The sequence below is a fragment of the Oryza glaberrima genome, chromosome 8 (assembly GCF_000147395.1).
Source record: "Oryza glaberrima chromosome 8, OglaRS2, whole genome shotgun sequence".
Classification (NCBI taxonomy): Eukaryota; Viridiplantae; Streptophyta; class Magnoliopsida; order Poales; family Poaceae; genus Oryza; species Oryza glaberrima.
Genome location: NC_068333.1, coordinates 17,330,960 through 17,356,412, shown reverse-complemented (window position 1 = coordinate 17,356,412; position 25,453 = coordinate 17,330,960). Strand labels below are relative to the sequence as shown.

At 41.3% G+C, this 25,453-nt stretch overlaps 3 protein-coding genes and 1 pseudogene across 4 annotated transcripts; 3 read left to right on the top strand and 1 right to left on the bottom strand.

Annotated features, from left to right (window-relative positions):
• Positions 1-11: 11 nt before the first annotated feature.
• LOC127782526 (mitochondrial pyruvate carrier 1-like) lies at positions 12-3,478 on the top strand. 2 transcript variants are annotated; one of them, XM_052309772.1, is made up of 5 exons: positions 12-308; positions 408-540; positions 1,479-1,533; positions 2,791-2,926; positions 3,297-3,478. In XM_052309772.1, the coding sequence occupies exons 2-5, from the start codon at positions 445-447 to the stop codon at positions 3,331-3,333; spliced, it is 324 nt and encodes a 107-aa protein (XP_052165732.1). In that variant the 5' UTR covers positions 12-308; positions 408-444; the 3' UTR covers positions 3,334-3,478. The 2 variants fall into 2 exon arrangements, with proteins under 2 accessions (XP_052165732.1, XP_052165731.1); XM_052309771.1 differs by lacking the exon at positions 12-308 and having other exon boundaries at positions 315-540.
• Positions 3,479-6,095: 2,617 nt separating this feature from the next.
• On the bottom strand, positions 6,096-8,779 carry LOC127781167 (5'-adenylylsulfate reductase-like 4). The gene is made up of 4 exons (XM_052308081.1): positions 8,380-8,779; positions 7,259-7,446; positions 7,051-7,175; positions 6,096-6,741 (listed from the first exon to the last, which is right to left on the bottom strand). The coding sequence occupies exons 1-4, from the start codon at positions 8,608-8,610 to the stop codon at positions 6,461-6,463; spliced, it is 825 nt and encodes a 274-aa protein (XP_052164041.1). The 5' UTR covers positions 8,611-8,779; the 3' UTR covers positions 6,096-6,460.
• A 4,175-nt stretch (positions 8,780-12,954) lies between these two features.
• LOC127781885 (uncharacterized) lies at positions 12,955-17,596 on the top strand. Its single transcript, XM_052308945.1, has 9 exons — positions 12,955-13,094; positions 13,212-13,328; positions 13,431-13,554; positions 15,298-15,353; positions 15,425-15,472; positions 15,566-15,663; positions 16,167-16,236; positions 16,310-16,420; positions 17,341-17,596. The coding sequence occupies exons 2-9, from the start codon at positions 13,239-13,241 to the stop codon at positions 17,386-17,388; spliced, it is 645 nt and encodes a 214-aa protein (XP_052164905.1). The 5' UTR covers positions 12,955-13,094; positions 13,212-13,238; the 3' UTR covers positions 17,389-17,596.
• A 1,691-nt stretch (positions 17,597-19,287) lies between these two features.
• LOC127781884 (disease resistance protein RGA5-like) lies at positions 19,288-23,625 on the top strand (annotated as a pseudogene).
• Positions 23,626-25,453: the final 1,828 nt, after the last annotated feature.

Here is a 25,453-nt window from a genome sequence, read left to right as displayed (position 1 = left end):
TTCATCTAGTGCCTTGTCAAAACGCCACTATAAATTTTCAAAAAAAAAAAAAGAAAACAATTCATGTGAATTTGGCGTGGAGTCCATGAGACCATGACCCATTCTACTGATTCATTTTTCTTTTGAGTGAATTTGTTCCCAAATCCCAACTCCACCAAGTTTCATGTTCTTCCGTCATTTCTCCAACCACCCCACCTCCAAATCTCCAATCCCCTCGCTCCCTAAATCCCGCTCGTCAACCGCATCGGCCTCTCCAACCGCCGCCGCCGCCGCCGCTGTCGCCTTCGCCGTCGTCCCGTAGCTAAGTGGTCTCTCCCTCCGCTCGATCTCGTGCTGTGTTGCCTGTTGGTGTTGGAAGCGCGATTCGGCAGCTAGTGATGATGAGATAAAAAGTGTGGCATGATCAGGTGGTTGGAGCAGCTCGGGAGGGGCAGATTCCCGGGCATGGCGACGGCGGCGAAGGCGTTCTGGAACAGCCCCGTCGGCCCCAGGACCACCCACTTCTGGGGTCCCGTCGCTAACTGGGGCTTCGTCCTCGCGGTACAAACATACCGTCTAATCTAATAATACGGTCAATGTCATTTTGCGATTTGGGTGCTGTGATTTTGATGCTAGTGATATCATAGTTTGGTCAAGTAGAACATGGCGCATTCTGTTGAGAGGATTGAAGTTTTCCCCTTCGATCACTGAGGTTTTGTGTAGTATACCTGTAGCTTGAAAACGATTAGGCATGAGGATATCATATTATTTGGTGCAAAAGGTCCGTTTCATAGCCATCTTGGGCGGTAGTGATCTTAGGAAGTAGAGAGTTAATCCTTGTTGACAACCTTTTGGGGCGTAACTGTCTAACTGACATTTTGTGGGTGATTTGGAAGTTGTAAAGAGAGTACTACTGCTGATTGTTGACAGTTGACTAACGAGATGAGGGGTGGTTGATTTTATTCCATGGCAATCATGCGGGTGTTTCATCCAGTCATGTAGGCACAAGTCTACAATCCTAGAAACTGTTACATCGTTAATCTTGATAATCATGTGACGTGCTGTGTAAAATTGGTTGACAATGAAATTCATAGGTATTCAGTATTTTGTTCCGTCATGGAATATTTTCTGATGACTGATTGTGTATCAGTGCGTGCAGTCTAACTGCGCAACATGTCATGCCTTTTTAATGTGTGTGTAGCTCACAGTTAAAAGGCTGTTGTGAAAATGTCAATTGCAGAAAACTCTTGCACCATTCATCATACTTAATTATTTAATTATGATCTATCACAGTGGATGTTGATGACCCTATAAATTTGCTGTCCATTAAATAAACCGCATCTGAAATTCTGAATAATTTAATTCTTCCTAATACAACATTTCTAGACTTCTAGTTGAATTTCTTCTGTGGAAATTCATGAAGTATTATATACTTACTTATCCCTGCACTGTAATTGAGTAGCACCTTACTCCCTTCTTTATGTTTTGTTTTCTTCCAGGGCTTAGTTGACATGAACAAGCCTCCTGAAATGATATCTGGCAATATGACAGCAGGTAGGTGATGAGCTTGTGGGTTTAGCTACAATTCCTGTTTGATAAATACATACTCCCTCCATTTCATATTATGTCGTTTTGACTTTTTTCTAGTAAATTTTTTTTATGTTTGACCAAGTTTATAGATTAATATAGCAACATTTCCGACACAAAAGAAAAATATTATCAAAATATATTAAATGTTAGTTTTAATGAAACTAATTTGGTATTGTAGATGTTACTAATTTTTTCTATAAACTTGATCAAATTTAAGTAAGTTTGACTAGAAAAAAAAGTCAAAACAACTTATAATCTGAAACGGAGGAAGTATGTTTTAGACAACAGTATCAACCCTTTCCGCGTTCCGAAAAGTGATTAACAAGTTCTACAACAGAATAGAAGTCCAAAGGAAAATTGGGGTTACCAGCTGCTTTTTGGCACATAAATACTTGCTGAATCACTGAACTCACTAAGCAAAAAGTAAAGTAGTTGCCACGTGAGCATCTAACTCTAATATCCCATCAGCTTCCACCATCAGCAGAAGTGATTTTTCTCACCTTCTTTCCGATTCTTGAACTCCAAGTTCAGTCTTCATCAGGCTCGTGATATGTATGCCCAACCTAGATGTTTCTTCATAGTGCAAATAAGAAGAGTTTTGAACATCACATCAATAGGCTATGGAGGAAACTCTATTCAATCACCATCGTACTCCTAATCTGCCAGAAGATCCAAGATAGAGCTGCAAAACTCCTAATGGTCATGTAATAGCTAGAAGTTAGAATCATACTCTGAAGGAGCCAGTTGCTCAATGAACCCTTCAAATCATCTATGGGCCTTTTCCTTGTGAAACATTTCTGTCAAACAGCACTGCAAAAATTGAGTCGCATACCATCAGAACAGGGCATGGCCTTCAGTTTCCGGTTGACCAGGCAAGGCACAAATTCATGTTCCCTTTCCATTGCCTCTTCAGTTGAGTAGCTGACTGTAATTTGTCTTAACAAGTTTACAATAAAATCAACTTTACTTTTAGTGGAATCTTGCACTTAGACAGGCTCTGCATCCTGGCGCTCACGGCAACCCCTAAATGTCACCTTACAAAGGAATCTAGCAGTGCACACCCCTTTTTCTATGGCACAACATTTCAATGCATAATTTTCAATATCATTAGCCCCTATGGTTTTTCCCTTAGGGGCTGTAATTTTTTTCCCTCAATAAAACGGGCACAATCTATGCCGATTTGTTCAAGAGAAAAAAACTAACCACTATGTGTTTGTGCAGCCATGTGTGTGTATTCTGGACTCTTTATGAGGTTTGCATGGATGGTACAACCGCGGAACTACTTGCTTCTGGCTTGTCACGCCTCCAACGAAAGTGTTCAGTTATATCAGTTCTCACGCTGGGCGAGAGCTCAGGGGTAAGATTTCCACAGTGCTTTGGCTGCTTCAGCATAGTAGCAACTATGAAAATTAACATCCTGTGAAAGCACTTTTAAATACATATCTAATGGTAACACCTGCATGCCACTAAAAATGTTAAGTGTTAGGCTAATTTTCAGTCAAAGGTTATAACGTTACCTTTTGAAATACATGCAATACATGTGCGCCTTATATTTATGAACGGAGTGAGTAGTGAGTATACAATACCAAAAAGAAATTGTCATGGACATGGTTTGTGTTTGCATTTCTTCCCTGTTGTATCATGTATGTATAAGTTCCTATGTTTTGCATGGGAATATTGTAGTAGTGCAGGCAAAGCACATGAACCTCCTGCTTCGTATTTTGCAGGTACCTAGAGAATAAAGAGCCAGAGGGCCAGCAGTAAAGATGAAGTCTCTTCCTCAATGTAAAGCTTCGTTTCCTGGATTTCTGTAACGCTTTTATTCCATGCCCTATAGTTGTCTGCATTATGCATTGTATAAATATCTTTTATATAAATATTTGGAGAAAAATAAGTATTTGTGACTGAAGCCCTTTCTCCACAGTTAGTCCAGCTCAAAAAAAAAAAAAGTACTCCCTCCGTACTCGTAAAAGAAGTCGTTTAGGACAATGTTTAAGTCAAACATTGGGAATATAAATCATTAATAACTCTTAAGTTGTTGAGTTTGAAAATATAAAAATTATATGAATAGATTCGTCTTGAAAAATACTTTCATAAAAGTATACATATATATCACTTTTTAATAAATATTTTTATAGAAACAAGAAGTCTATTTTGGAGACCGTGTTGCTGTCTAAAAACGACTTCCTTTACGAGTATGGAGGGAGTACAGATTAGCTGAAAAAGGAATAGTATAGGTACAAACGGATTAGAAGTGCAATGCGATGTGAGAACTGCTCCTCGTGGTTTCCTCCTCGCGCGGCAGAGTTCGAGCAGGTCGCGCGCAAAAGCCGTAGCTGACGCGGCCGCCGGCCATGGCTTCGTCGGAATCTGCCCCCGCCGCCTCGGAAACCAGCGCCGACACCACCGCCTACTCGGCCGCCAAGCCCAAGCCCGCCTTCTACCGGCCGCACACCATGGGCTACGACGACATCCCGACCCGCATGGCGCCACCGTGCGTCGTGCGGCCAACCACTGCTACAAAAACGCATAAAAGGGCCGGTACAATACGCCGGAAACAGTAGAAGTGTAGAACCGGCGCTTATACTGTTTTTCCACCTTCGCGGGGATAAAAAAAATAAAACTTTTGAGTAATTATAAGTGTTTAGAGAAAAAAACCGACACAAGTGCTTATTTTCTTTAAAAAAAATGACACCTTTAATATATTATAGGTGTTTGTAAATTAAAAAAACGACATATGATATATTACATATGCTGGTTTAAAAAAAAAGCATATAAAAATTGAGCCGAGCCAAGCTAAGCACCGTTTCAATCTTATGTACTCTAGCACACCACCCCTCTTCAATCTTATCCCTCCTATTGCACGCTCTCTCTCTTGCTCTCGCTTCGCTTCCGACTGAGCATTTCTTGCTTCTCTCGCAAGCCTCGTCACTGTCAACGCTGCTCGCCCCAGCCGATGAGCGGCATGGCAGTGTCTTCCTCCGCTAGGTGATGGTGGCAGCTACCTCTTTCACTCCCCGCCCTGGTGCAGCAGCCCACGGGTCCACCATCATGAGTTTGGGCGACTAGATCCACACGCAACAACTTTTTCCTCTCCTCTACGCAATGTTTTTCATGGCCACGGTAGCGGCTGTCTCTTCCACTCCTCGGCCTAGTGTAGTGACTACAGGATTTGTCCAACACAAGCTTGGGGCGGCCAAATCCACCCGCGGTATCTTCTTCCTCTCCTCGGCTCGACGACAGCCTTTTACTCTCCTCTATGCAATGGCAGCGCCCGCGGCCGCGGCTGCCTCTTGCACTCCCCGGCTCGGTGCGGCGGCTACCGAATTTAGCCACCACGAGCTTGGAGCGACCAAATCCACGCACGGCAGCCTCTTCTTCTCCCTAGCTCGACAACGGCTAAGGTGGCCACGACAACGACTGCCTCTTCTACTCCCCGTCTTGACAGCAGCCTCTTCCTCTCCTCTATGTGGTGACGACAGCAACCACCTCTTCCACACCCTAGCCCAGTGCGGCGGCTACCGGATCCAGCCGCCACGAGCTAGAGGCAGCTAGATCCACGCGCAACGGCCTCTTCCTCTCCTCGGCTCAATGGCGACCTTTTTCTCTCCTCTACGCAGCAGCCACGACTACCTCTTCCACTCCCCAGCCCAATGCAATGCATAATGATGGTCGCAAACCTTTCGGACGCATCCTCAGACCTTACTTCCTCCGTCCCACGAAAACTAACATAGTATTGGATAAGATATTTAATAGTACAACGAATCTGGATAAGCTTCTATTCAGATTTATTGTACTAGAAAACATCCCATCCAATCCTAGATTGGTAGTTTGTCTAGATTCATTGTATTAGGAAATATCTTATCCAATACTAGATTGGTTTTTCTGTGAGGAGGAAGTAGTTTCTCTTCATGCTCTGAATTAATCACCAAAGGAAAAGCAAAAATGCATAATGATCAGCGCAAAAGCATAACTGCATAATGTGTATGATTAACTGCGAAGAAAAAATGAAAATTGTCTGATGCATTGTCCAATGAATGGACTTGTCGACCCTTTTTTTTTATTAAAAAATCTTGGGTTTTTGTTGGTAAATTAACCTTTGGATATATATAGTCTACGAAAAATACTAAACATCAGATTATTAACAATGACCCAATTCAGTCAACGAATACTATGTAAACAACATTTGACCTAAAACTCACCCAAAAAACTTAGGATTAACTGTTAAAGTACATTATCTAGGGGGTAAAGTACACTTTATTTGTTTAGAGAAACACACGGTTGCGGAACCAGGCTTGTTCTGTTTACAGATAACATCACAGGTCAACACAAAGCTCGTCAATTCCAGACATAAACCAGGGTTGCATAGAACATTCAAGCAACCAAATAAATACATATAATAGAGTTACCGTTTATGGTTACTGAGTTTATCGAATCACAGACCCAAGTTAAAATAACTGTTAAACTCGTAATATTATCTTTTGTATGTCAGGAGTAACAGCAACGTATGCATACTTTTAAAGACGTACGAGAACCATTTAATTCTTTACTTTGAGCCACCATCTCACAAGAAAGACCAAATATAGTTACTCCACAAATCATTCTATTGTAGTGGCAAAGTAGATTGCTGCAAGTTCTCCCCAGAAGGCCAGTACAGTAAATGCGGAGATGACACAGACAAGAAAGTCGAATTACATCAGTTCAGACCTTCGTGCTACATTGAGCTGCTAAGAACATCCATGCCATTTGTTGATTAACGGTATCAGTTTCCTTCAAGCTGATACTGATAGAAATCCACCCGTGAATGATCTCAGTTTGCTGCTTGCTCTACTTTCCTCTGTTTGCTGCTATGTCTAGTCAGTTTTAAGTTTGCTGGTTCACTTTGGCTTCTTCAAGATAAGCTAGGAAATAACCTCTTCAGTTCATAAAATTGCATCCTCCATGCTTGTTTCACACATGCATTGAGCTTGGGAAGAAGGAAACGGAGTAACCTCATGAGGACAAAAGAGCTAGCCAATGCAAGGCATGTATCCTGGTGAAGCAATCTGTCTGGTGATCGTGCAAACATGAACAGAGAATCCCCTTGCTCAGTCTTTTTGTCATTCTCAATTATATTTACCGCTTCTTCCATCCTCTCTAGGGATATTGCATCCAGTGACACAGGATTCATACCTTCAATATTTCGAAATGAATCAGTAAAATCCTGGAGAACTTATACAACGAATAATGAACGCTAGCAGCATCTCAAATTGGGGAAAAAACAGCATTTAATGTTTATCATAAGATACAGTAATCAGCTCATATAGGAAATTAATGCCACCATAATCAAACAATCTAATATGCTAAATTTGAAGCACGGCATACAAGTATAGTGTCAAAATATAGCAGGACACACAATGTTGGTTTAATTTGGTGAACTTCACTTCGCAAAACAAGATACACCATTATTTTTACCAATCAGAATAAAATATGCAGCCATACCTGTAACATCTTTATAAAACATAGCAAGAGAGTTCATCGTGCGAGATCCATGATAGCGCACACGCATTGTAGAGTTCACAAGGAAAAGTGTCGGAAAGGCACGAACTCCATATCTTGACAACATTCTGCAATTTCATATTCAAGTGAACCACTATACCAAAATTAATCAAAGCTAACCGTCAAATTTCCTTTTTCAGGATGTACACACCTAGGTTTGATACGAGATTCTTCAAAGGAAAAATGAGCGATTGTTGGAAAGAAGGATGATAACTTTTGAAAATCTGTTCTGAAGATCTTGGAGAAAGGACACCATGAAGCATAGAAAAGAATTGCAACAAAATCCTCCCTGTTCTGCAGCACAAGAGTAACTGCCTTTTGCAGAACAACATCATCCCCCTGGCACATAAAATGGAGAATGAATTCCACGTTGAGTGGGCCAATCATGATGCGCACATAAATCTCAATGTATTTGAGTCTGTGCGTAAAAATAACAAAATCAATTACCGAATCATTATATTTCTACCCAAAAAATAACTGAATCAATTACCGAATCATTATATTTCTACCCAACAATTGATAGATGAACTTATACTATGCACAAACAGCATGGCAGTTCTGTGGATAGCAAGCAAACACTAATTATATGTTTTCTTTACTTCGATTGTGTGAGTATCGAAAAGAGAAATAAAGGGCTTCTTCGATGGTCAACTAGCTCTTCGTATAACATAACAAAGGAAACATCAAGTGCAACATGCGATTCATACTTAGATTAGACAAACCATGCTAGAATTAAAATAAATGATAATTACTGTTCTTGAAATCAGGGTGACGGGCCTAGCACATATTATGACACCAGCATCTAGAAAATTTTGTATAAATTAATAAGAGTCATATCTGTACTACTGGGTAACAAACGAATCTCTGATGCTCAATCAGTGAGAGCCCATTTCTGCTATCTTCAAAACAGATAAAACAAAAAAAAACAATTAAGTCAACGTTGCTGAAACATAGATATTCCCAACAAAATTTTCTGAACAGAATACCTTCCAGAGCCTATCTATATACAAAGTTAACTAGATATTTCCGTATAACTGTTTTACATTTCAAAAATACCCTTGGTCACGCTCACGCAACACAGATCGCGAGCTAGTATCAACTTGTGATTTGGTACTCACAGAGCAGAGCGAAGCAAACCTAACGGTATGCCGCCCCGAAGCGCGAAACTGCTACACCTAACGCTAATCGCTCCTGATCATGCAGAAGGCGCGCGAAATCAGGAGGGCGATCGATCGAGAGATCAACAGAAGAAACCGGCTACCGGCTGCTCACCTCCACGACGCCCACGTGGTGCGCCCGGTGGCCCGGCGACCCCGCCGCGGGGCAGGAGGAGGAGGAGGAGGAGGAGGAAGCGGCGGGCGCCTGGCGCGGCAGGACGGCGGCGGCGGCGGGCTGCCTCGGGCAGACCCCGTGGCCTGCGGTGGCGGCGGCGGCGAGGAGGGGGAGGAGGAGGAACGCCGCCGCAGACGCGGACGCGGACGCGGAGGCCGTCGCCGCCGCCATGGTGGCGCGGGGTAGTTAGGGCGGGAGGTTGGGGGGGAACCCCCTAGCCCAGCCGAGAGGCGGCCTCGGCGCGGCGCGGTCGCCGCCTCTGCGAGGGAGCGGAGGGGGAGGAGGAGGAGGAGGAGGGGCGGGAGCCTTGGGTTGGGTGGCGCCACCGAGGAGGGGAGGGGGAAAGGAGAGGGGAGGGGAGGGAAAGAAACGTCAGAGGTGGACGGACGCTGGCTCGGTGGTGGCTCCGGTTGGATCGCCCCCGTTTCTCGCGCGTATCGTCAGCTCTTTTGGAGTTTTTTATTTCTCAAAAAAAAAAAATTTCGAGTATCATCGTTAGATCATTCTCAACCCAATTACTAAGATGATATCCATAACATTAAATAAGCTGTCACCTATAATAAAAAATGATATGTCAAGTAAATAAATGAAGAAAGAGAAGGAAACCATGTTTTGCATGACACACGGTTTTTACATAATATTCAAGACATTATGTTTGCATTAGAATAGTAGTGTTTGCATTAGAAGAGTAGTGTCTAGTACTAATTTCTTGATGATGTGGAGTTTATTTGGGAATGGCTTTATACGTACAACTAGTAGATGTACAACGTATGTGTAACTAGAAACATATAACCATATAAACTCATCTGCACAACTCATGTGTAACTAGAAAATTCATATGCACTGCACTGCAGTCGTTTACAATCGTTAATCAAATTTAGTTGTATATGAGTCGGACAATTGAGTAATATGCATAGAAATTTTCTTTTTTTTCCTCTTATATTCTATTGACATATCCTAAGACAATGAACTTCGACAGAAGACCTATCTTAGGACAATAAATCTGGACAAAGATATGTTAATGTTCATTGTTGACCTATCTTGGTTGTATTTTTTTTTAAGACTAAGGAAATACTTGTTTCACTTACATTTATACTTATGATTGCTTTTTAACAATTTAAAAATAATTTAAAGGAAAACTTACATATATGTATCCTTGACGATTCGAAAACAAATGATGTAAAATAAATCACGATGAGAAAACCACAAAATTAACTATAAAATTATAAAATTCAAATTTTAGCTAAGCATAATATAATGGGACTGACGTCTCTCTTCTCTGTTTTGTATGATGGCGTTTAAAAAATTTTCTTCTTTTTTAAAGCTAAAGGCTCGCCAGCGATGTTTCTTTTTTCTTTTTTTTTTTAAAAAAATCTCACCAGCGATGTTAAGTTGTAATGTCTACTCCTTTCTATGTTTAGACGGTTATAATCCTACTGTTGCACGAAGAACGGCATTAAACCATCAATAAAAGGATAAACATGCCCGTATTTTGAATACGAGAAAAACTTTAGGTAACTTATCACATTATTTGTGCCCACATCATTTGTATAGTTAGCTAGCCGTATGTTTCTCTCTTAATAAAGAAGCAAACGAACGCATTAATGCTGTTGGGAACAAATCTTTGTGTACGCAAAACGTTGCAAATTATTAGCGCATAATTAACTAAGTAATAGGTTTTCTTTAAAAGGATTAATATGATTTAAAACAGCTTTTGTATAAAATTTTTTTTTAGAAAATGCACCGTTTAATAGTTTGGAAAGCGTACATACGAAAATGAAAGAGATAATAAGTTGAGAAGTTAAAAAAAAACAAAGGGTAAGAGTACTGAGCTTTGGCCGTCAGTACACTTGGTTTTTATTAAAATATTCCCTCTTCTAAGTCGATCATGTTAAAAGTTTCTTCATGAAAATTATATACAATATATATAGTCTCATCGAATCTATATGTTTTGACACTGTATTTATCTTTTATTGTAGATATTAGGTCTTGTTTGGTTTCCAAAACAAAAACTTTTCACCCATCACATCGAATGTTTGGACACATGCACGAAGTATTAAATGTGAAAAAAAAAACAATTGCACAGTTTGCGTGTAAATCGTGAGACAAATCTTTTAAGCATAATTGCGTCATGATTTGACAATGTGGTGGTACGGTAAACATTTGCTAATGACGGATTAATTATGCTTAATAAATTCGTCTTGTAGTTTCTTGCCAGAATCTGTAATTTGTTTTATTATTAGACTACGTTTAATACTTTAAATATATGTCCGTATATCCGATGTGATGACCAAACCTAAAATTTTTCCTCATCTAAACAAGGCCTTAGTGTATTTTCCTGCCAAATTAAAAAAGTTTAACTAACGACAAACATAAGAAACTAAGGGGGTGTTTAGATTCAGGGGTGAAAAATTTTGGTATGTCGCATCAGATATACAGACACACATTTGAAGTATTAAACGTAGTCTAATAACAAAATAAATTATAGATTACGCTTGTAACCTGCGAGACAAAATTATTAAGCCTAATTAATATATCATTAGCAAATGTTTACTTAGCACACCATTGTTAAATCATAGAGCAATTAGGCTTAAAAGATTCATCTCGCAAATTAGTCGTAATCTATACAATTAGTTATTTTTTAGCCTATATTTAATACTTCATATATGTGTTTAAACGTTCGATGTGATAGGGTGGAAAATTTTGGGGTGGGATATATAATATGGAACGAAAGGAGCATTTACTGTATTACATGTAGTAAATGCTAAAGGTACTCCAACCAGAAGAGTAATAACATATCCCTGCAAAAGAAAAGAAAAAGAACTAGAAGGCCAGTAACATAATCATTTTTTACGTAGAACAGAAACCGACGAAGTAGGCTTCTTAGGACCTGTAGACTGTGTTCGGAGGCGGAGGTCCTTACACACAAACTTAAAAATAAACTTATTTTTTCTGACGTATGATTAATTAAACAATAGCTAAAATAAACTTAAAAATCAACTAATATGATTTTTTCTAAAACAACTTTCCTATTGATTTTTTTTAAAGAAAACACATTGTTATAAGTTGGAAAAGGTGAGTATCAAACTTAGCCTTAGAAATCTAAGTGTGTCCTTATAAGGAAAAAGTACACCGGAGGTCCCTTATCTTGTCATCGAATCACAAAATCATTCCCTCAACCGAAAAACCACATATATTACATCTCTTAACTTACAAAATCAGATCAGGTCCTTAGGCGGTTTTATCTCCGGTTTTGTTCGACATGGCAGCTGATTCAGCGTAGGGAGCCACGTGGGTTCCACATGCCAGCAACTACTCCATTTCCTCTCTCTACCTCTCTTCCTCTGTCTTCTCGGCAACCGGCGGTGGGGGAGGAGCAGCGCTGGGGCGCTAGGTCGACGATGCGCGGGGAGAGGAGCGGAGGTCAAGACGGATGCAGGGCGGCGCCACCGGCGACGACCTCTCCATCGCCCTTGTCTTGCTCTCCGTCGACTCCAGCGCTCGCCCGTGCGTCCCCCTCTTCTGCTGCAATGATTGGTCGAGGGGTGCTCCGCCCTCTACTGCTCCCAACCTTGGCCTGCGGCCCGCTTCTCGCCGGTGGTCGCAGTAGTCGTCCCGTGGAGCTCCGTTTCTCCTTGCCCAGTGCTCGGCGATGATGTCCATTGCGTCGGTGAGTAGTACCCCATACACCACGACCTTAGCGACGGTGGCCGAGGAAGGCATCTACTTCAGCCACTCGGTGGCCCTGCGCACAGATGCGGTGAGACTGGCGAGGCCCTTCTTGCATGGCGCTGCAAGCTGGCAGCGTCGCGCCTACGTGTCGTTCTCTAGGACGATGCCCGCTAGGTCTAGCCGATTGCCGCCACCGCCAATGCCAAGCTCTTCTTCGCCGGCTGCCGCTCCTCTCCCCGCTCGTCTTTGCTAGCAAGCGTCGTTGCCGCCAACGAGGGCCACTTCCGCCGTGTTTAGGAGGACGCGCATGCGACCGTTGGAGTGGCCTCCTGTCGAGCAGAGCGGAGAGTGAGACGAGGCAAGGCAAGGGCGAGAAAGAGGCCGTCATCGGTGGCGCCGCCACCGCGTCCGTCTCCACCTCCGCTTCTCTCCCCGCCCATCATCAGCCCAGCGCCCTAGTCCTGCTCCCCCTTCTCCCTCGACGGCTGGTTGCCGAGAAGAGAGAGGAAGAGAGGTAGAGAGAGAGGAAAGGGAGTAGTCACTGACACGTGGACCCACGTGGGTCCCACGCTGACTCAGCTGCTACGTCGGGCAAAACCGGGGATAAAACCGCCTGAGGACCTATAATGACCAGTCTATAATGACCGGTTTTGTATGTTAAGGGATGTAATATATCTGGTTTATTCGCTGACAAGATGAGGGATCTCTGGTGTACTTATTCCTCCCTGTAAAAAAGAAGGTATCTGTGTGACTGTGTGTGTCTACTTGGGCCATTATCGACGAAACAAATGGGCCAACGAGTAGAGTCACAGTCAAAGGCCCAAATTATCCCCCATCTCCACTCCCATCAAAACGACACCAACACGAAAACCCTAACCCCCTCTCTCGCCGTCGTCGCGCCTCGACGGCTTTTGCTCCCCTCTCCCCCACCGCCTCCTCCGGCCGCCGCCGCCGCCGCTGCCGCCGCCCGACGACGTAGTCAGGTAAGCACGGCTCACCGTATCCTCCTCCCCCTCCGATTCTCCACCGTCTCCTCCCTTCTCGGGGGGACCTCCGCTCGCGCGCCGTGGTTGTGAGAATCCCGGCGGCTTCTCTCGCAGGGGGGCTCGTCAGGAGTAAGGAGGGAGATGGGGCTGAGGGAGAAGAAGCGGAACCAGAGGCGCGTGCTCGCCCGGCGCTCGGCCGCTCCCCGCTCCGGGGAGGGCAAGGACTTCCTGGTGCGCGCCTCCATCCCCAGCTCGTGGTGTTCTTCTGCCACGGTAGCTTTTGGTTCTGATTTCTGATGTCTGTGTGATGTGTTTTGTGCGTGCTCGGCGCAGCCGCTGGAAGAAAGGCCTGGGAAGAAGAGGGCCCGGGAGGAGCAGCCCGAGGAGCCGGAGAACACGTCCACCGTCCTCTACATCGGGCACATCCCCCATGGGTTCTATGAGGAACAGATGCAAGGTGTGTTCGTTGTTTATGGCACATAGCCACATCAATGATAAACAAAAAAACTAGCTGTACCGTCCACGCGTTGCTGCGAATCTAATAGGAAAATTGTTTGCTATTAAAAAATTAATCCCACGAATATATAATTTTCATTGTTCTAATGGCTCAAGCATATGTTCTTGCCACTTCACTCTAAGAAAAGGACAGATTGGCATAAGAAATTAATCAATATAGTAAGAACTAAGAACAAACTCGACAGCTTAAATTTCCCTTTTCCAGATTGTGCATAGATAGAATGTTTGTGGCTAGTCATCAGATAGTAATATGAAGATAGTCAAATAGAATCGAACAATATGTGGCTCGTAAATGGCATGCTCAGCTCCTTATGTACCATAAAGTGTTAAAACAAATTTTGAAATCAATGCATTGAGAGATGCACCATTTCATTAAGTAGGTATTGGTTTGACAGAAATGCTTTAATTATGTGTGACATTCAGTAGCATTTTCTTCCACTGTGTCCTCTTTCTTTACCTTCTGAAATTTGTCCTCTTGTTTAATGAATTCAACAAGCTCTTCCGCTATTTAGTGGAGCTTAAAATTGCAAGTGAATTGAATCTTGGAGCTTAAAATTGCAATTGAATTGAATCTTTTTGCTTGATGAAACAATTTTAAGACAAGGAAAATGAGGCAATCAAGCAGGTTAGTACTTACCAATCAGGAACTACAAATGTATGATTTCATGAAAACTCAGTTGAAAGGAATGGGAACATGTGATCATTGATGATTCTAAGCATTGAAGACTATGATTTCATAGAATAGAACTAAGTAATAGTGTCCATAGTTGAATAGCGTGATGAAATAGTCAGTAAGACGAATATGCATGCATTAATTTTGATCCAAGGCACAACGAGTGTAAAATGAGTTTGTCGTTAGCTTTTCCCAAGCATTAGACATGATTCCGTTGATCAGTGGAGCATAAACCAGAATATTGGGAGAAGAGCGAACCAAAAGAAGTGTAGAATTGCAAAATTGCAAATTTCAGTATAAACATATATTCTCAATCCCATTTTCAGCCTTAATCAAATTCTTTCATTGATCAGGCAAAGCAAACAACACAATTCCAAAATGCCTTGGCTTATCTCACTTAAGTGAGTATGGGGCATGAAATTGTAGTAGCAATACCAGGGCATTTATTTGCATTTTCTAATCAAAATGAATGGATTACCCTCCGTCAGAAAAAGAAATTCTATTAATGACACCTTGTAGCTGCTTATCATCCGTGCATGCACAGAAATCAAATTAATCATATATATAGGAGGTATTAACTTGAGCATGAACAACGAAGGGGAATGCACATAAGGAATCCACAGAGTCGCAGAAGTTTGATGACATGATGATTAGAAAGGATGTGCTCCTCTGTACTGCTTTTACAACCATGTCTTACAAAGTAGTTCTGTTAACGACCAATTGGGAAGGGCTAGAGACGTGTTGGGGGTGACAACTGCCAAATAAATCATAAAATGACTGGACATATGCGGCAAATGCATCTTTTCTAACTATTCACAACAAAAATGATAAAATCTTATCCAAGGACAGAAATTTATTGCACTGCCAATCTAATGGCTTGTATTTTGTGGACGATGCTCAGTGGGAAGCCTTGGTTTAATCAATAATGTAGGAGAGATAGGTATGATAACCTGATGGTGCAAGGGATGCAAAGGGATGTGATGCTAATGCTCTGTCTTTTTGTCTTTGCAGGTTTCTTTCAGCAATTTGGAACTGTTAAAAGGTTGAGGATTGCCCGAAACCGCAAGGTATTGTACACTGAATTACATGGTTTTTGTGTTATCTTTGTGATCTAACTTGCATTTTCGTCAATGTTTAGACAGGAAAGTCCAAGCATTATGGGTTCATTGAGTTTGAGAACCCTGAGGTAAGTCTGTGCTTGGGGCTGCATTTGGTGTCAAAACTCTTTATGCTGATGGAATACAAACTTATATTTTTATTTATGTGTTTGTCCTGTCAGGTAGCAAAGATTGTGGCAGATGAGATGAACAACTACCTGCTGTTTGAGCACACTTTGCAAATTGCGATTGTTCCACCTGAGAAAATTCATCCAAAATTGTATGCCTCCGCAAAACGTGGTTTCTATTAAATCGAAGTACCTTTTATTACCTTTTTGTGAAGAAAGAAAAAATAGTCATCGTCCTCTGTTATGAGTATTCTGTTTATTTATTGTGAAATGGTTTCCTTAGAGCCTATGGACACTCTAGAAATTAATCAGGTTGCCTGTTTCCACAACATTGTGCTGCTTGGTACAGTGTCAACAATTGCCAAAATTCGGGCTTTTAACAGAACTCAAAAGATAATGTCTATCGTTATATAATCATTGTCATGTCATGGATAAGTTTGCCAATCAAATATGGGTAGTTATCTTGCAAGTACTGTATTCTTGTATCCTTCTTGTATGTTCTTACTCAACATGCACCTTACAATAATCCATAAAGCCCTCTAGTTGAGAGTTTTTATTTAGCTGTGCTTAAAGCCTGTTTTCTTGTTTGATTAAAATGGGAGCAACATTCCTGTAATTTTACAATTTGCACATCTTTTACCTCTTTTGTATATAGGTGGAAAGGTGTGCGACGGGGGTTTATACCAATTGATCGGGTAGCAATTGAACGGAGGAGGCTGAACAAGGTAATGCATTGTGAATTGAAAGTATGATGTGACATGTGGGCATTTGATCTAATTAGTATTTGTCCTGTAACAGGATAAAACAATAGAAGAGCACAAAAAGTTGGTTGACAAAATCGTAAAACGGGATGAGAAACGTCGCAAAAGAATCAAAGCTGCTGGGATTGATTACGAGTGTCCACCCCTTGTAAGTAACACTGCACTTCTTGCTTTTTGGTTGATCAAATTGCTTGCTCTTGCTTGTTCTGAATCTAAAGTTAGCTTGGTGTATGAATCTAACATCGCAGTGCTCCTGATCATTTATGTAGGTTTATTTGATAATTATTGCACTGCCTGTTTTATATTATACTTTTGTTGCTTACTAGGACCATTTTGCAACACCTTTCATAGAATTCATGCCATGTCTGGTCACATGCTTTTTTTAATTCTCTTTTAGAACACTTTGATGCTACTATAGCTGCCTTTTTGAATTTTATGCTAAATAAACGTAACTTGTGGACACTTGAGTTCTTGGCCTGGACATACCTTGCAAGGGTGAAGAGAAAGTTCATAATTGGCTCAGACGATCTGGAAAGCACAAAATTTCATGTGTGTGACAGTATGGTTGTATTCATTCATCCAACATTTAATTAGAAATAAAGTAAAATTTTTTATATTTTTTGCAGCCAAATAACTTAATTTATTGTGAAGCTGTTGTCACTTTGTTTTTTGGTGAAGGGTTAATATGAATTTAACAAGATTTGCTCAGATGAATCATACTATAATTTTGATGAGATTTTTCGCCTGGTCTCATTAGTTTGACATATCCATTGATGGACTGGGAACTATTTTATGTTTGATTATTTACATGTTGATCACTTTGTACTGTTTCTAATTTAGGTAATGGATAAACTGACTGCTGCATGTAAGATGCACAAAGCTATATATATTGGATATATTAATTCCTAGTCCTAGATTATGTGGAAGCAATCCTTGTGAACATTTAAAGTGCAACACACAACCTGCCCGCAGCTATCTCATTTGCGCTAAACCAAGCCACTTTTAGCTACTATGTACTATGAGATGACAAAAGCTTTGTCAGGTTCTAATATTTTCTTGGTTCTACAGATCGGCAGCGTTCAGCCTTCAGCTAAGAAGATCAAGTTTGAGGATTAGTGCCTTTTGACCAGTAGTGACAGGACAGTCGAGTAAAATGACTGGTTTGTTTTTAGTGACGAAGACGTGTCAACATCATTTTGTTGCGTGTTTAATCGGTGTTGTATCAGTGTGACCAAAATTGCACAACGAAGCAGGAAATTTCTGAGATTACGACTGGTATATCTTTGAGAAAATAGAAATCATACTGTGTTTTCCCGCCGCTCAAGCCCAGGTATCCTCTCCCAAGCGTATGTGGGAATTATACAAAGTTGAATCTGCATCCAGTTTGTTGGATTTTGTCTCTAGTTTGCCAAAAAATTTTTTTTTGAAGGAAATAGTTTGCCAAAATTTTCGAACACGTATTGTAACAAATCCTTTGGTTGATGCAGCACAATTTTCCCTTAACCGGTATGCATGCATCAATTAATCTGTAACAAATACGTATTACGTACATACGGATTAATAAGAATAAACAATATGGATACTTTTCCTTCTCTTTTTCACTCCTCCCCGACCTTCCGTCGGATTTGTGGGCCTCCACGGAATTTTTCTTCTAATAATTGTAATGTCTGTCACGTAAGCGCTCGGCTCTTATATCGAGCCAACATACCATAAGATCGAGCCAACATATACCATGTAGATGTTACGTCAGTCAAGTGGTTCTTTGGGTGTGCTAAGAGTAAGTAGATGCCACGTCAGTCGAGTAGTTCTTTGGGTGTGTTAAGAGTAAAGGTGTGTTTAGTTCTTTAGGTGTAAAGTTAAGTAGTGTTTAGTTCTTTAGGTGTAAAGTTAAGTAGGTCTATAGTTAGGCAGGTACTAACAATTGTTCTTACAATTGCTGGGTGTGTTTAGTTATTTGGTTGTTAGGTGTGTTTAGTTCTTTGGGTGTGCTAAGAGTAAGGGTGTGTTTAGTTCTTTGAGCGTAAAGTCAAGTGGGTCTATAGTTAGGCAGGTACCAACAATTGTTCTTTGGGTGTGCTAAGAGTAAGGGTGTGTGTTAGTTCTTTGGGTGTAAAGTCAAGTGGGTCTATAGTTAGGCAGGTATCAACAATTGTTTTTTGGGTGTGCTGAGAGTAAGGGTGTGTTTAGTTCTTTGGGTGTAAAGTTAAGTGCGTCTATAGTTAGGTAGGTACCAATAATTGCTACGAGTAAGGGTGTGTTTAGTTCTTTGGTGTAAAGTTTTTGAAGTATACAGACACACATTTAAGGTATTAAATGTAGACTAATAACAAAATAAATTACAGATTCCGCCTGTAAACTGCGAGACGAATTTATTAAGCCTAATTAATCCGTCATTAGCAAATGTTTACTGTGGCGTAATTAGGCTCAAAAGATTCGTCTCGCAATTTACATGCAAACTGTATAATTGGTTTTTTTAATACTTCATGCATCTGTCCAAACATTTGATGTGACGTTTTTGACCAAAATTTTTTGGAATCTAAACCAGGCCTAAGTTTAATAGTATAGCTAACCATTAGCTTGGAATCATCTATAGTTAATTTAATAGCTAACCTATACAATTAGTTACTTATAACATATACTACACAAGTAATAACTGATCCTACCTGTCATACACATATTGCGTCTTGTAGTCTGTGTTGTAGTTGGTTACAAATCTGTAGCCGTTGCTCTTATCTCTGCTCATTTATCTTCTCAATATGTGTTTATAGCTAATTTATAGTCTGCTATTGGACCTGCTCAATTACGCTAAACATCTGGCGACAAATTTTTGGCCCAAAATCACTCGAATTTGCTTTCCTTGGATTAGTCTCTGCATGATTTAATTAGCGGCTGGGATGTGTTCCCTTGGATTAGTCTAACTAGGTCCACAAATTTACAAATTTTGTTAAATGGGCCGTCAATAAAATACGGCCCAGCTACACGATCGATGGAATACACTGCAGAGAAGTGAGTAGACACCATCCTCCCACTCTCGGACTCTCCACTACTCTTCGCCGCTCGCCGCCTCCTTGCTCTCACCGCCGGTCACGACGGCGCCGCCACCCACCCGGTCCATCACCTCCTCTCCCGCCGAGAAACGCTGGAATGGCCGGCCGCGGAAACGCCACCGGCTCCACCCGCACCCGCGCCTCCGTCAACGTCGTCGCGGTCCACGGTGGTAAAGATTTGTACAAATCCTGCTCGTTGTTCCAAGATTCCGTCGATTGGTTTTCGCCGAAAGAAAAGCAAAATTATTCGCAAAGTGCGGCGGCGATGGAGCTATTCCCCGTCGATTTCCCCTTTCCACGCCCTCCATTGGCGTTTGGCGCGACGGATCGGCATCAATCCCCCCTCCCCCACGAAGCTTCCGTTGGTTCCCCCGCGTGTTCTTGACCCCTTCATCTTCCATGGATCCGGGCATCTCACTCTCGCTGCAGCCATAGCTCGTCTGGGTGTTCTTGGTCTCCCAAAACCACCAAAGATCAAGCGTTGCACGGTTGCACCTGAGATTCAGAGAGAGGAGGATTGGGAAAGATGGTCGGAGCCACGGCGAGTGCTTTGATCGGGGTGATGAATCCCCTCCTCACGAAGCTCTCCGGCCTGCTCGAGAGGGAGTACGGCAAGCTCAAGGGGGTGGGCCGCGAGGTCGCGCTCCTGCGAGACGAGCTGAGCAGCATGAACACCGCGCTGGAGGCGGTCTCCGATTCGGAGGAGGAGCCCAGCTCGCAGGTCAAGGAGTGGATGCGCCAGCTGCGGGAGCTGTCCTATGACGTAGAGGATTGCATCGACGTCTTCGTGCACCGCCTTGGCCACCATGACCCCGGCGACGGGCTCTTCCGCAGGACCAAACGCCGGCTCAAGGCTCTCTGGAGCCGCCACTGCATCGCAGGCCAGATCGCTGAGCTGAAGGATCGTGCCGTGCTGGTCAATGACCGGCGCAAGAGGTATGAGTTGGATGCAGCTGCATCTAGCTCTGCTGCGATCGCCATCGATTCCAGGCTGCCTGCGCTGTTCGAGGAGATGGACAGGCTTGTGGGCATCGAAGGTCCAAGGGATGAACTTGTTGAATTTCTTATGGGAGGAATCAATTTGGCTCCGCAACGCAGAGTTGTCTCTATTGTCGGATTTGGGGGATTAGGCAAGACAACTCTTGCCAATCAGGTCTATCAACATATCAAAAGCCAATTTGATCGCACAGCTTTTGTGTCTGTGTCACGGAATCCCAACGTCAATAAGATCCTAGCCAACATACTTATTGGAATTCTCGAGACAAGAAAGCTATCATCAGTTCATCAGAAGCAGCATAGTGACACAATAGAAGATCTAAAGCACAAAACTTTTGAAGATTGTAAGCTTATCAGCCTGATAAGAGAAAACCTACAGAATAGCAGGTATGAACATGTTTGTTATTCTAGATGTAAGGATTTGATGGTCGGATGGTCTACTTTCTTTAGTTTGTGTTGTTTTTAATCATATTTTTCTACAATGTTACCGCACCTTTAGTTTTATAAATTGAACTGGTCAAAGTACAAACCAATTAATTTGGGTGGTTTCTTCTGTTAATTTTTATTAAAATTGCCCCTTATTAGGGAAAAATGAAACACTTCACATGGCATTGCCAATTACTCCCTCCGTTTCACAATGTAAGTCATTCTAGCATTTTTCACATATATATTGATGTTAATGAATCTAGATAGATATATATGTCTAGATTCATTAACATCAATATGAATGTGGGAAATGCTAGAATGACTTACATTGTGAAACGGAGGGAGTAGTAGATAACCTACCCCAAATTTTTAGGCATGTACATATCAAAATGCAATATCTTGAGTTATTTGATGGATGTTCCCTTACCATTTTTATATGGAAATGCGTACAAGTGATATGTTTTTTTTTTTACATATTGAATAATAGGTACTTCATTGTAATTGATGATATATGGGATAAAGCTGCATGGCGAGACCACCTCCGATTTGCTTTTCCTGAGAATAACTCTGCAAGCAGAATAATTACAACTACACGCATCAATGATGTAGCTATAGCTTGTCACTTCTCACATGAAGATTTTATTTATGCCATGAAGCCCCTTAGCAGTGAGAACTCTGAGGCATTATTTTTTAGAAGAATCTTTAGCTCCAAGGAGAAATGCCCCCCTGAATTGGAAGAAGTTGCTGATGATATACTTAAAAAGTGTGATGGTTTGCCATTGGCCATAGTTAGTATAGCTAGCCTTTTATCATGTAAACCAGTTACGAAGCAGGAGTGGGTATGGGTGCTGAACTCCTTTGGTTCTACAGTTATGAAAGATCAGGGGTCACACGAGTTGGCAGTAGTGAAGAGGATACTATTTCTTAGTTACAGTGATCTACCTCACCACTTAAAGTCTTGTCTTTTGTATTTAAGCATTTTCCCTGAGGATCATACAATTACTAGAGATTTTTTGATATCGAGATGGATCGCTGAAGGATTCATTACTGAACAACGAGGAGAGAGTTTAGAGGAAGTGGGAGAAAAATATTTTAATGAGCTCATAAATAGGAATATAGTTCAATCATTTGAGATTGACCCTTTTAGTAGAAGAGAGGCCTATCGGATGCATGATATCATGCTTGATCTTATGATATCTCTGTCTACTGAAGAAAATTTTGCAACTATACTGGATGGTCAGCACTGTGCACCATCATCCAACAAGATTCACCGTTTCTCCCTCCAATGTAAAAGTGTGGAAAGGATCACGTGGCTGAGAACCACTAGTTTTTCTCATGCTCGGTCGCTCTCTGTCTTTGGTGATTTTAACAAGATACCCCCTCTTGTGGACCTTGAAGTTTTACGAGTACTAGACCTCTTGAATTGCTCTAGTTTGAAGGATGATCATATCGAGAATATTGGAAGTTTATTTCAACTGAGGTATGTCAGACTTGGAAATATTAGCAGGATACCAAGGCAAATTGGGAAGCTAAAGCTCTTGCAAACACTGGACCTAAGTGGAACAGCGTAAAGAAGTTACCTCAATCTATTGTTCAACTGCTCCAATTGGTCCGCCTTTTTCTGCCTTGGCGTGTAGAATTGCCAAATGGAATTGGTAACATGGAAGCTCTTCAGGTGCTATCAGTGTTCGATGGCACTGAAAACTCATCAGCTATCATTCAAGAGCTCGGTAACCTAACCAAACTGAAGGATCTTGATGTGTACTGGAATTGCGATGACACAGAAAGTGGTCATGAAGTGTACATCAACCATTTAGTCAGATCTCTCTGCAAGCTAGGTGGATTTAACCTTCAGTCTCTTTGTATTCGGAATATATACCCCTGTTAGATATCTTGGCTGAATCGTGGTCCCCTCCTCCACGTCATCTTCAGACATTTCAGACTGATATGGGCTGTTATTTTTCTAGTCTTCCAACATGGATGTCCTCCCTCTCTGAGCTCACCTGCTTAAGAATACACATGAAGAAGGTGGGAGAGGAGGATCTCCAGGTTCTCAAGTGCTTGCCTGCCCTGCTTCGTCTCGATCTATACCCAGGGTACCCCAAGCATACTCTCAAAGTTAGCTGCAGTGGATTCTCATGCCTGAAGGAATTTACTTATGGTCCATCCTATGTTGATCTGGCTTTGATCTTGCGTCATCAGTCAACTATCAAAAATGGACTTGGTATGGGTGTGATGTTTGAAGCAGGGGCTATGCCGAAGCTCCAGCAGCTTGAGTTTGGTTTCAACGCACATGATATGGTATCTGCGTATGGAGCTGGACTCGATTTTGGCATCCAGCTCCTTGCCTCCCTCAGGCATGTCCTTATCTTCATCGACTGTAGGGATGCAAGTGATTGCGAGGAGGCTGCACTGGCTGCAACCACTAACTCGGTTTCTCTCCGAGGAAGCTACCACGTTGAAATCCTTACAATTTTAAGGAATGTGGAAAATGATGAGCAGAGCTGACTTGGGACATCATACAACATGGAACTAAACAGAAAGTTTCCAGCCAAAATGAGATGCCAATATGGTTTGGTAATATATTAATTTTCCTCTTAAACCGTCTATTGTTACATTGTTCCTTTCCTCTTTCTGTTTCTTGTTTCTGCTTTCAGTTGAAGTAAAGAACTAAAGTGAAGTACCGTTGCAATGTTTTGGACATCCAAATGATTTCAGGCTGACAATTTTAGTGAACTAGGAAGGTAGCCCGCGCATTGCGCGGGCATGTATTTTAGATTGCGTTCGAAAAACTTATATAGATCGAATATTAACTCAATGACATTGCCATGTTTCATAAGTACTATTTCTCCATAATTTTACTTCATCGGCATTGCTTAGATAATTTTTCCAAACTATTTGTTAGCTTTTAAAATATATAATATTTAATTCATTCGTATAAACAATTATCTATGATCCATATAAACATCTCTCATATTTCAAAAGTATCTATTTAGTTTGTTTGGAAAAAAAACATATCTAACGAATTAAACGTAAATTAAAAGTAAAATATTTTGTCTTGTTTAATTGAATGTTTAGTGGCTTTTTAAAACAAATCCTAAAGCACTATTATTGTTAGTAAACATGCTTTATTTGTACCATCAAGTTAGTCCTCCTTTTAGTCGGTTTAGATTCACGCAAGTTGTTACATACTTACATATAAGTTAACAAAGACATATCGTAGATCATCGCTTGCTTGTAATACGTTTGACCTATAGTATCTTTTCTAAAAGAAAATATAGTTAACATGAGTTCGAAAAATTAAATTTAATAGTAAGAAATATGACTTTTCAACTAACTATATGTGTACTGCTACCATAGTGTGGCTTAATAGACTGACAAACTCATAAGGCCTTATCCAGCGGTATGAGCCGGTTGCTAGCTCATACGCGCTCGGCACAGTGCCGGCCACTGCCTGGGCGGGCGTGCCTGTGAGAGGGCACTGCCTCGGTGAGCGTGCGAGCTAGCGCTTGAAGAAGAGCTAGCGCGTCCTGTTCATCGATTAAAAAACTCTATGAGCTAGCTAAGAGCTGCCCATTGGAGATGGCATAATACTATGGTATAGGATAGATGCAAGGCCATTAATATGTAAGCATTTAAAAAATATTATAAAAATAGAACATGTAATGGGTTGTCTAATTTTAGTGAAAGGTACAAACTTATTTGATTTTCCCCAAATAGTTCAATTTAGTCCCTATTGATATTTTATATTTTAAATTTTATTTTATACCAGTTCAAACTATAGAGGTTATGAACCTTTAAATTGTTGATTTAATTATGAATAGAGCAATAGTTAGATTAGAAATCAGATGTACAGCTAAAAAAATTGCATGTTTTAATATTATTAATATTATTGATTATTTCTCACTATAAAAAGGAGGGGTAAAGGAGAGAGTGGAGAACTCAAGCTGAGACAGGAGGGGAGGAGGGGACACGGGTAGTGCTGTGTTGTGCACATGTGAGGGGAGGGCGAAGTGGGGGGGGGGGGCTTTTTTTTCTAATGATTTAATTGAAAACCGATGATCTGCTTTTTTGTCAAAATTTTTAATATCCTTTGCGTCTAAATTTTAAGGTGTAACCAGGGTTTACCTTATCGTTTGGGCCGGGGTTATCGCCACCCCGCGGTAGCGCGATATCCGTGATAATCGCGTGATAATCGTCTAAAATCACACAAAAATCACATCCAAAAAATTTGAATTCAAAACTCGATGGTTTCGCAGTTTCACCGCGATAATCGCACGGTTTACCGCGATAACCACAATATTCGCATGGTTATCGCGGGCTATGTAGCTGAAATCATGTAAATGTAAAATAAATAGGGTAAAAAAAATCAAAAATACAGTTGAATATGTGTAGAAAACTAGAGATTGAGAATAATTGGAAGAATATGTAGGATACTTAAGGCCCAATATCCTCTTCCTTTTTCAATTTGTGAACCATTTTTGGTTTTGCCCTCAAATTTGAATTTAGCTTACTCTATTTAAAAAAATTCTTCACCATTGGCAATTACAAATCAACAACTACATCTATGATTTTTTTCAGTTTTTTTCGATCTTTTTCCGGAATGTTGAATTTGGTCAAAATTCATCCAAACCATATCACCGGTTTCCCCTACCGTACCCCGTGATAAGCGCGATAACCGCGCGATTATCATGTGATAAGTGAAACCCTGG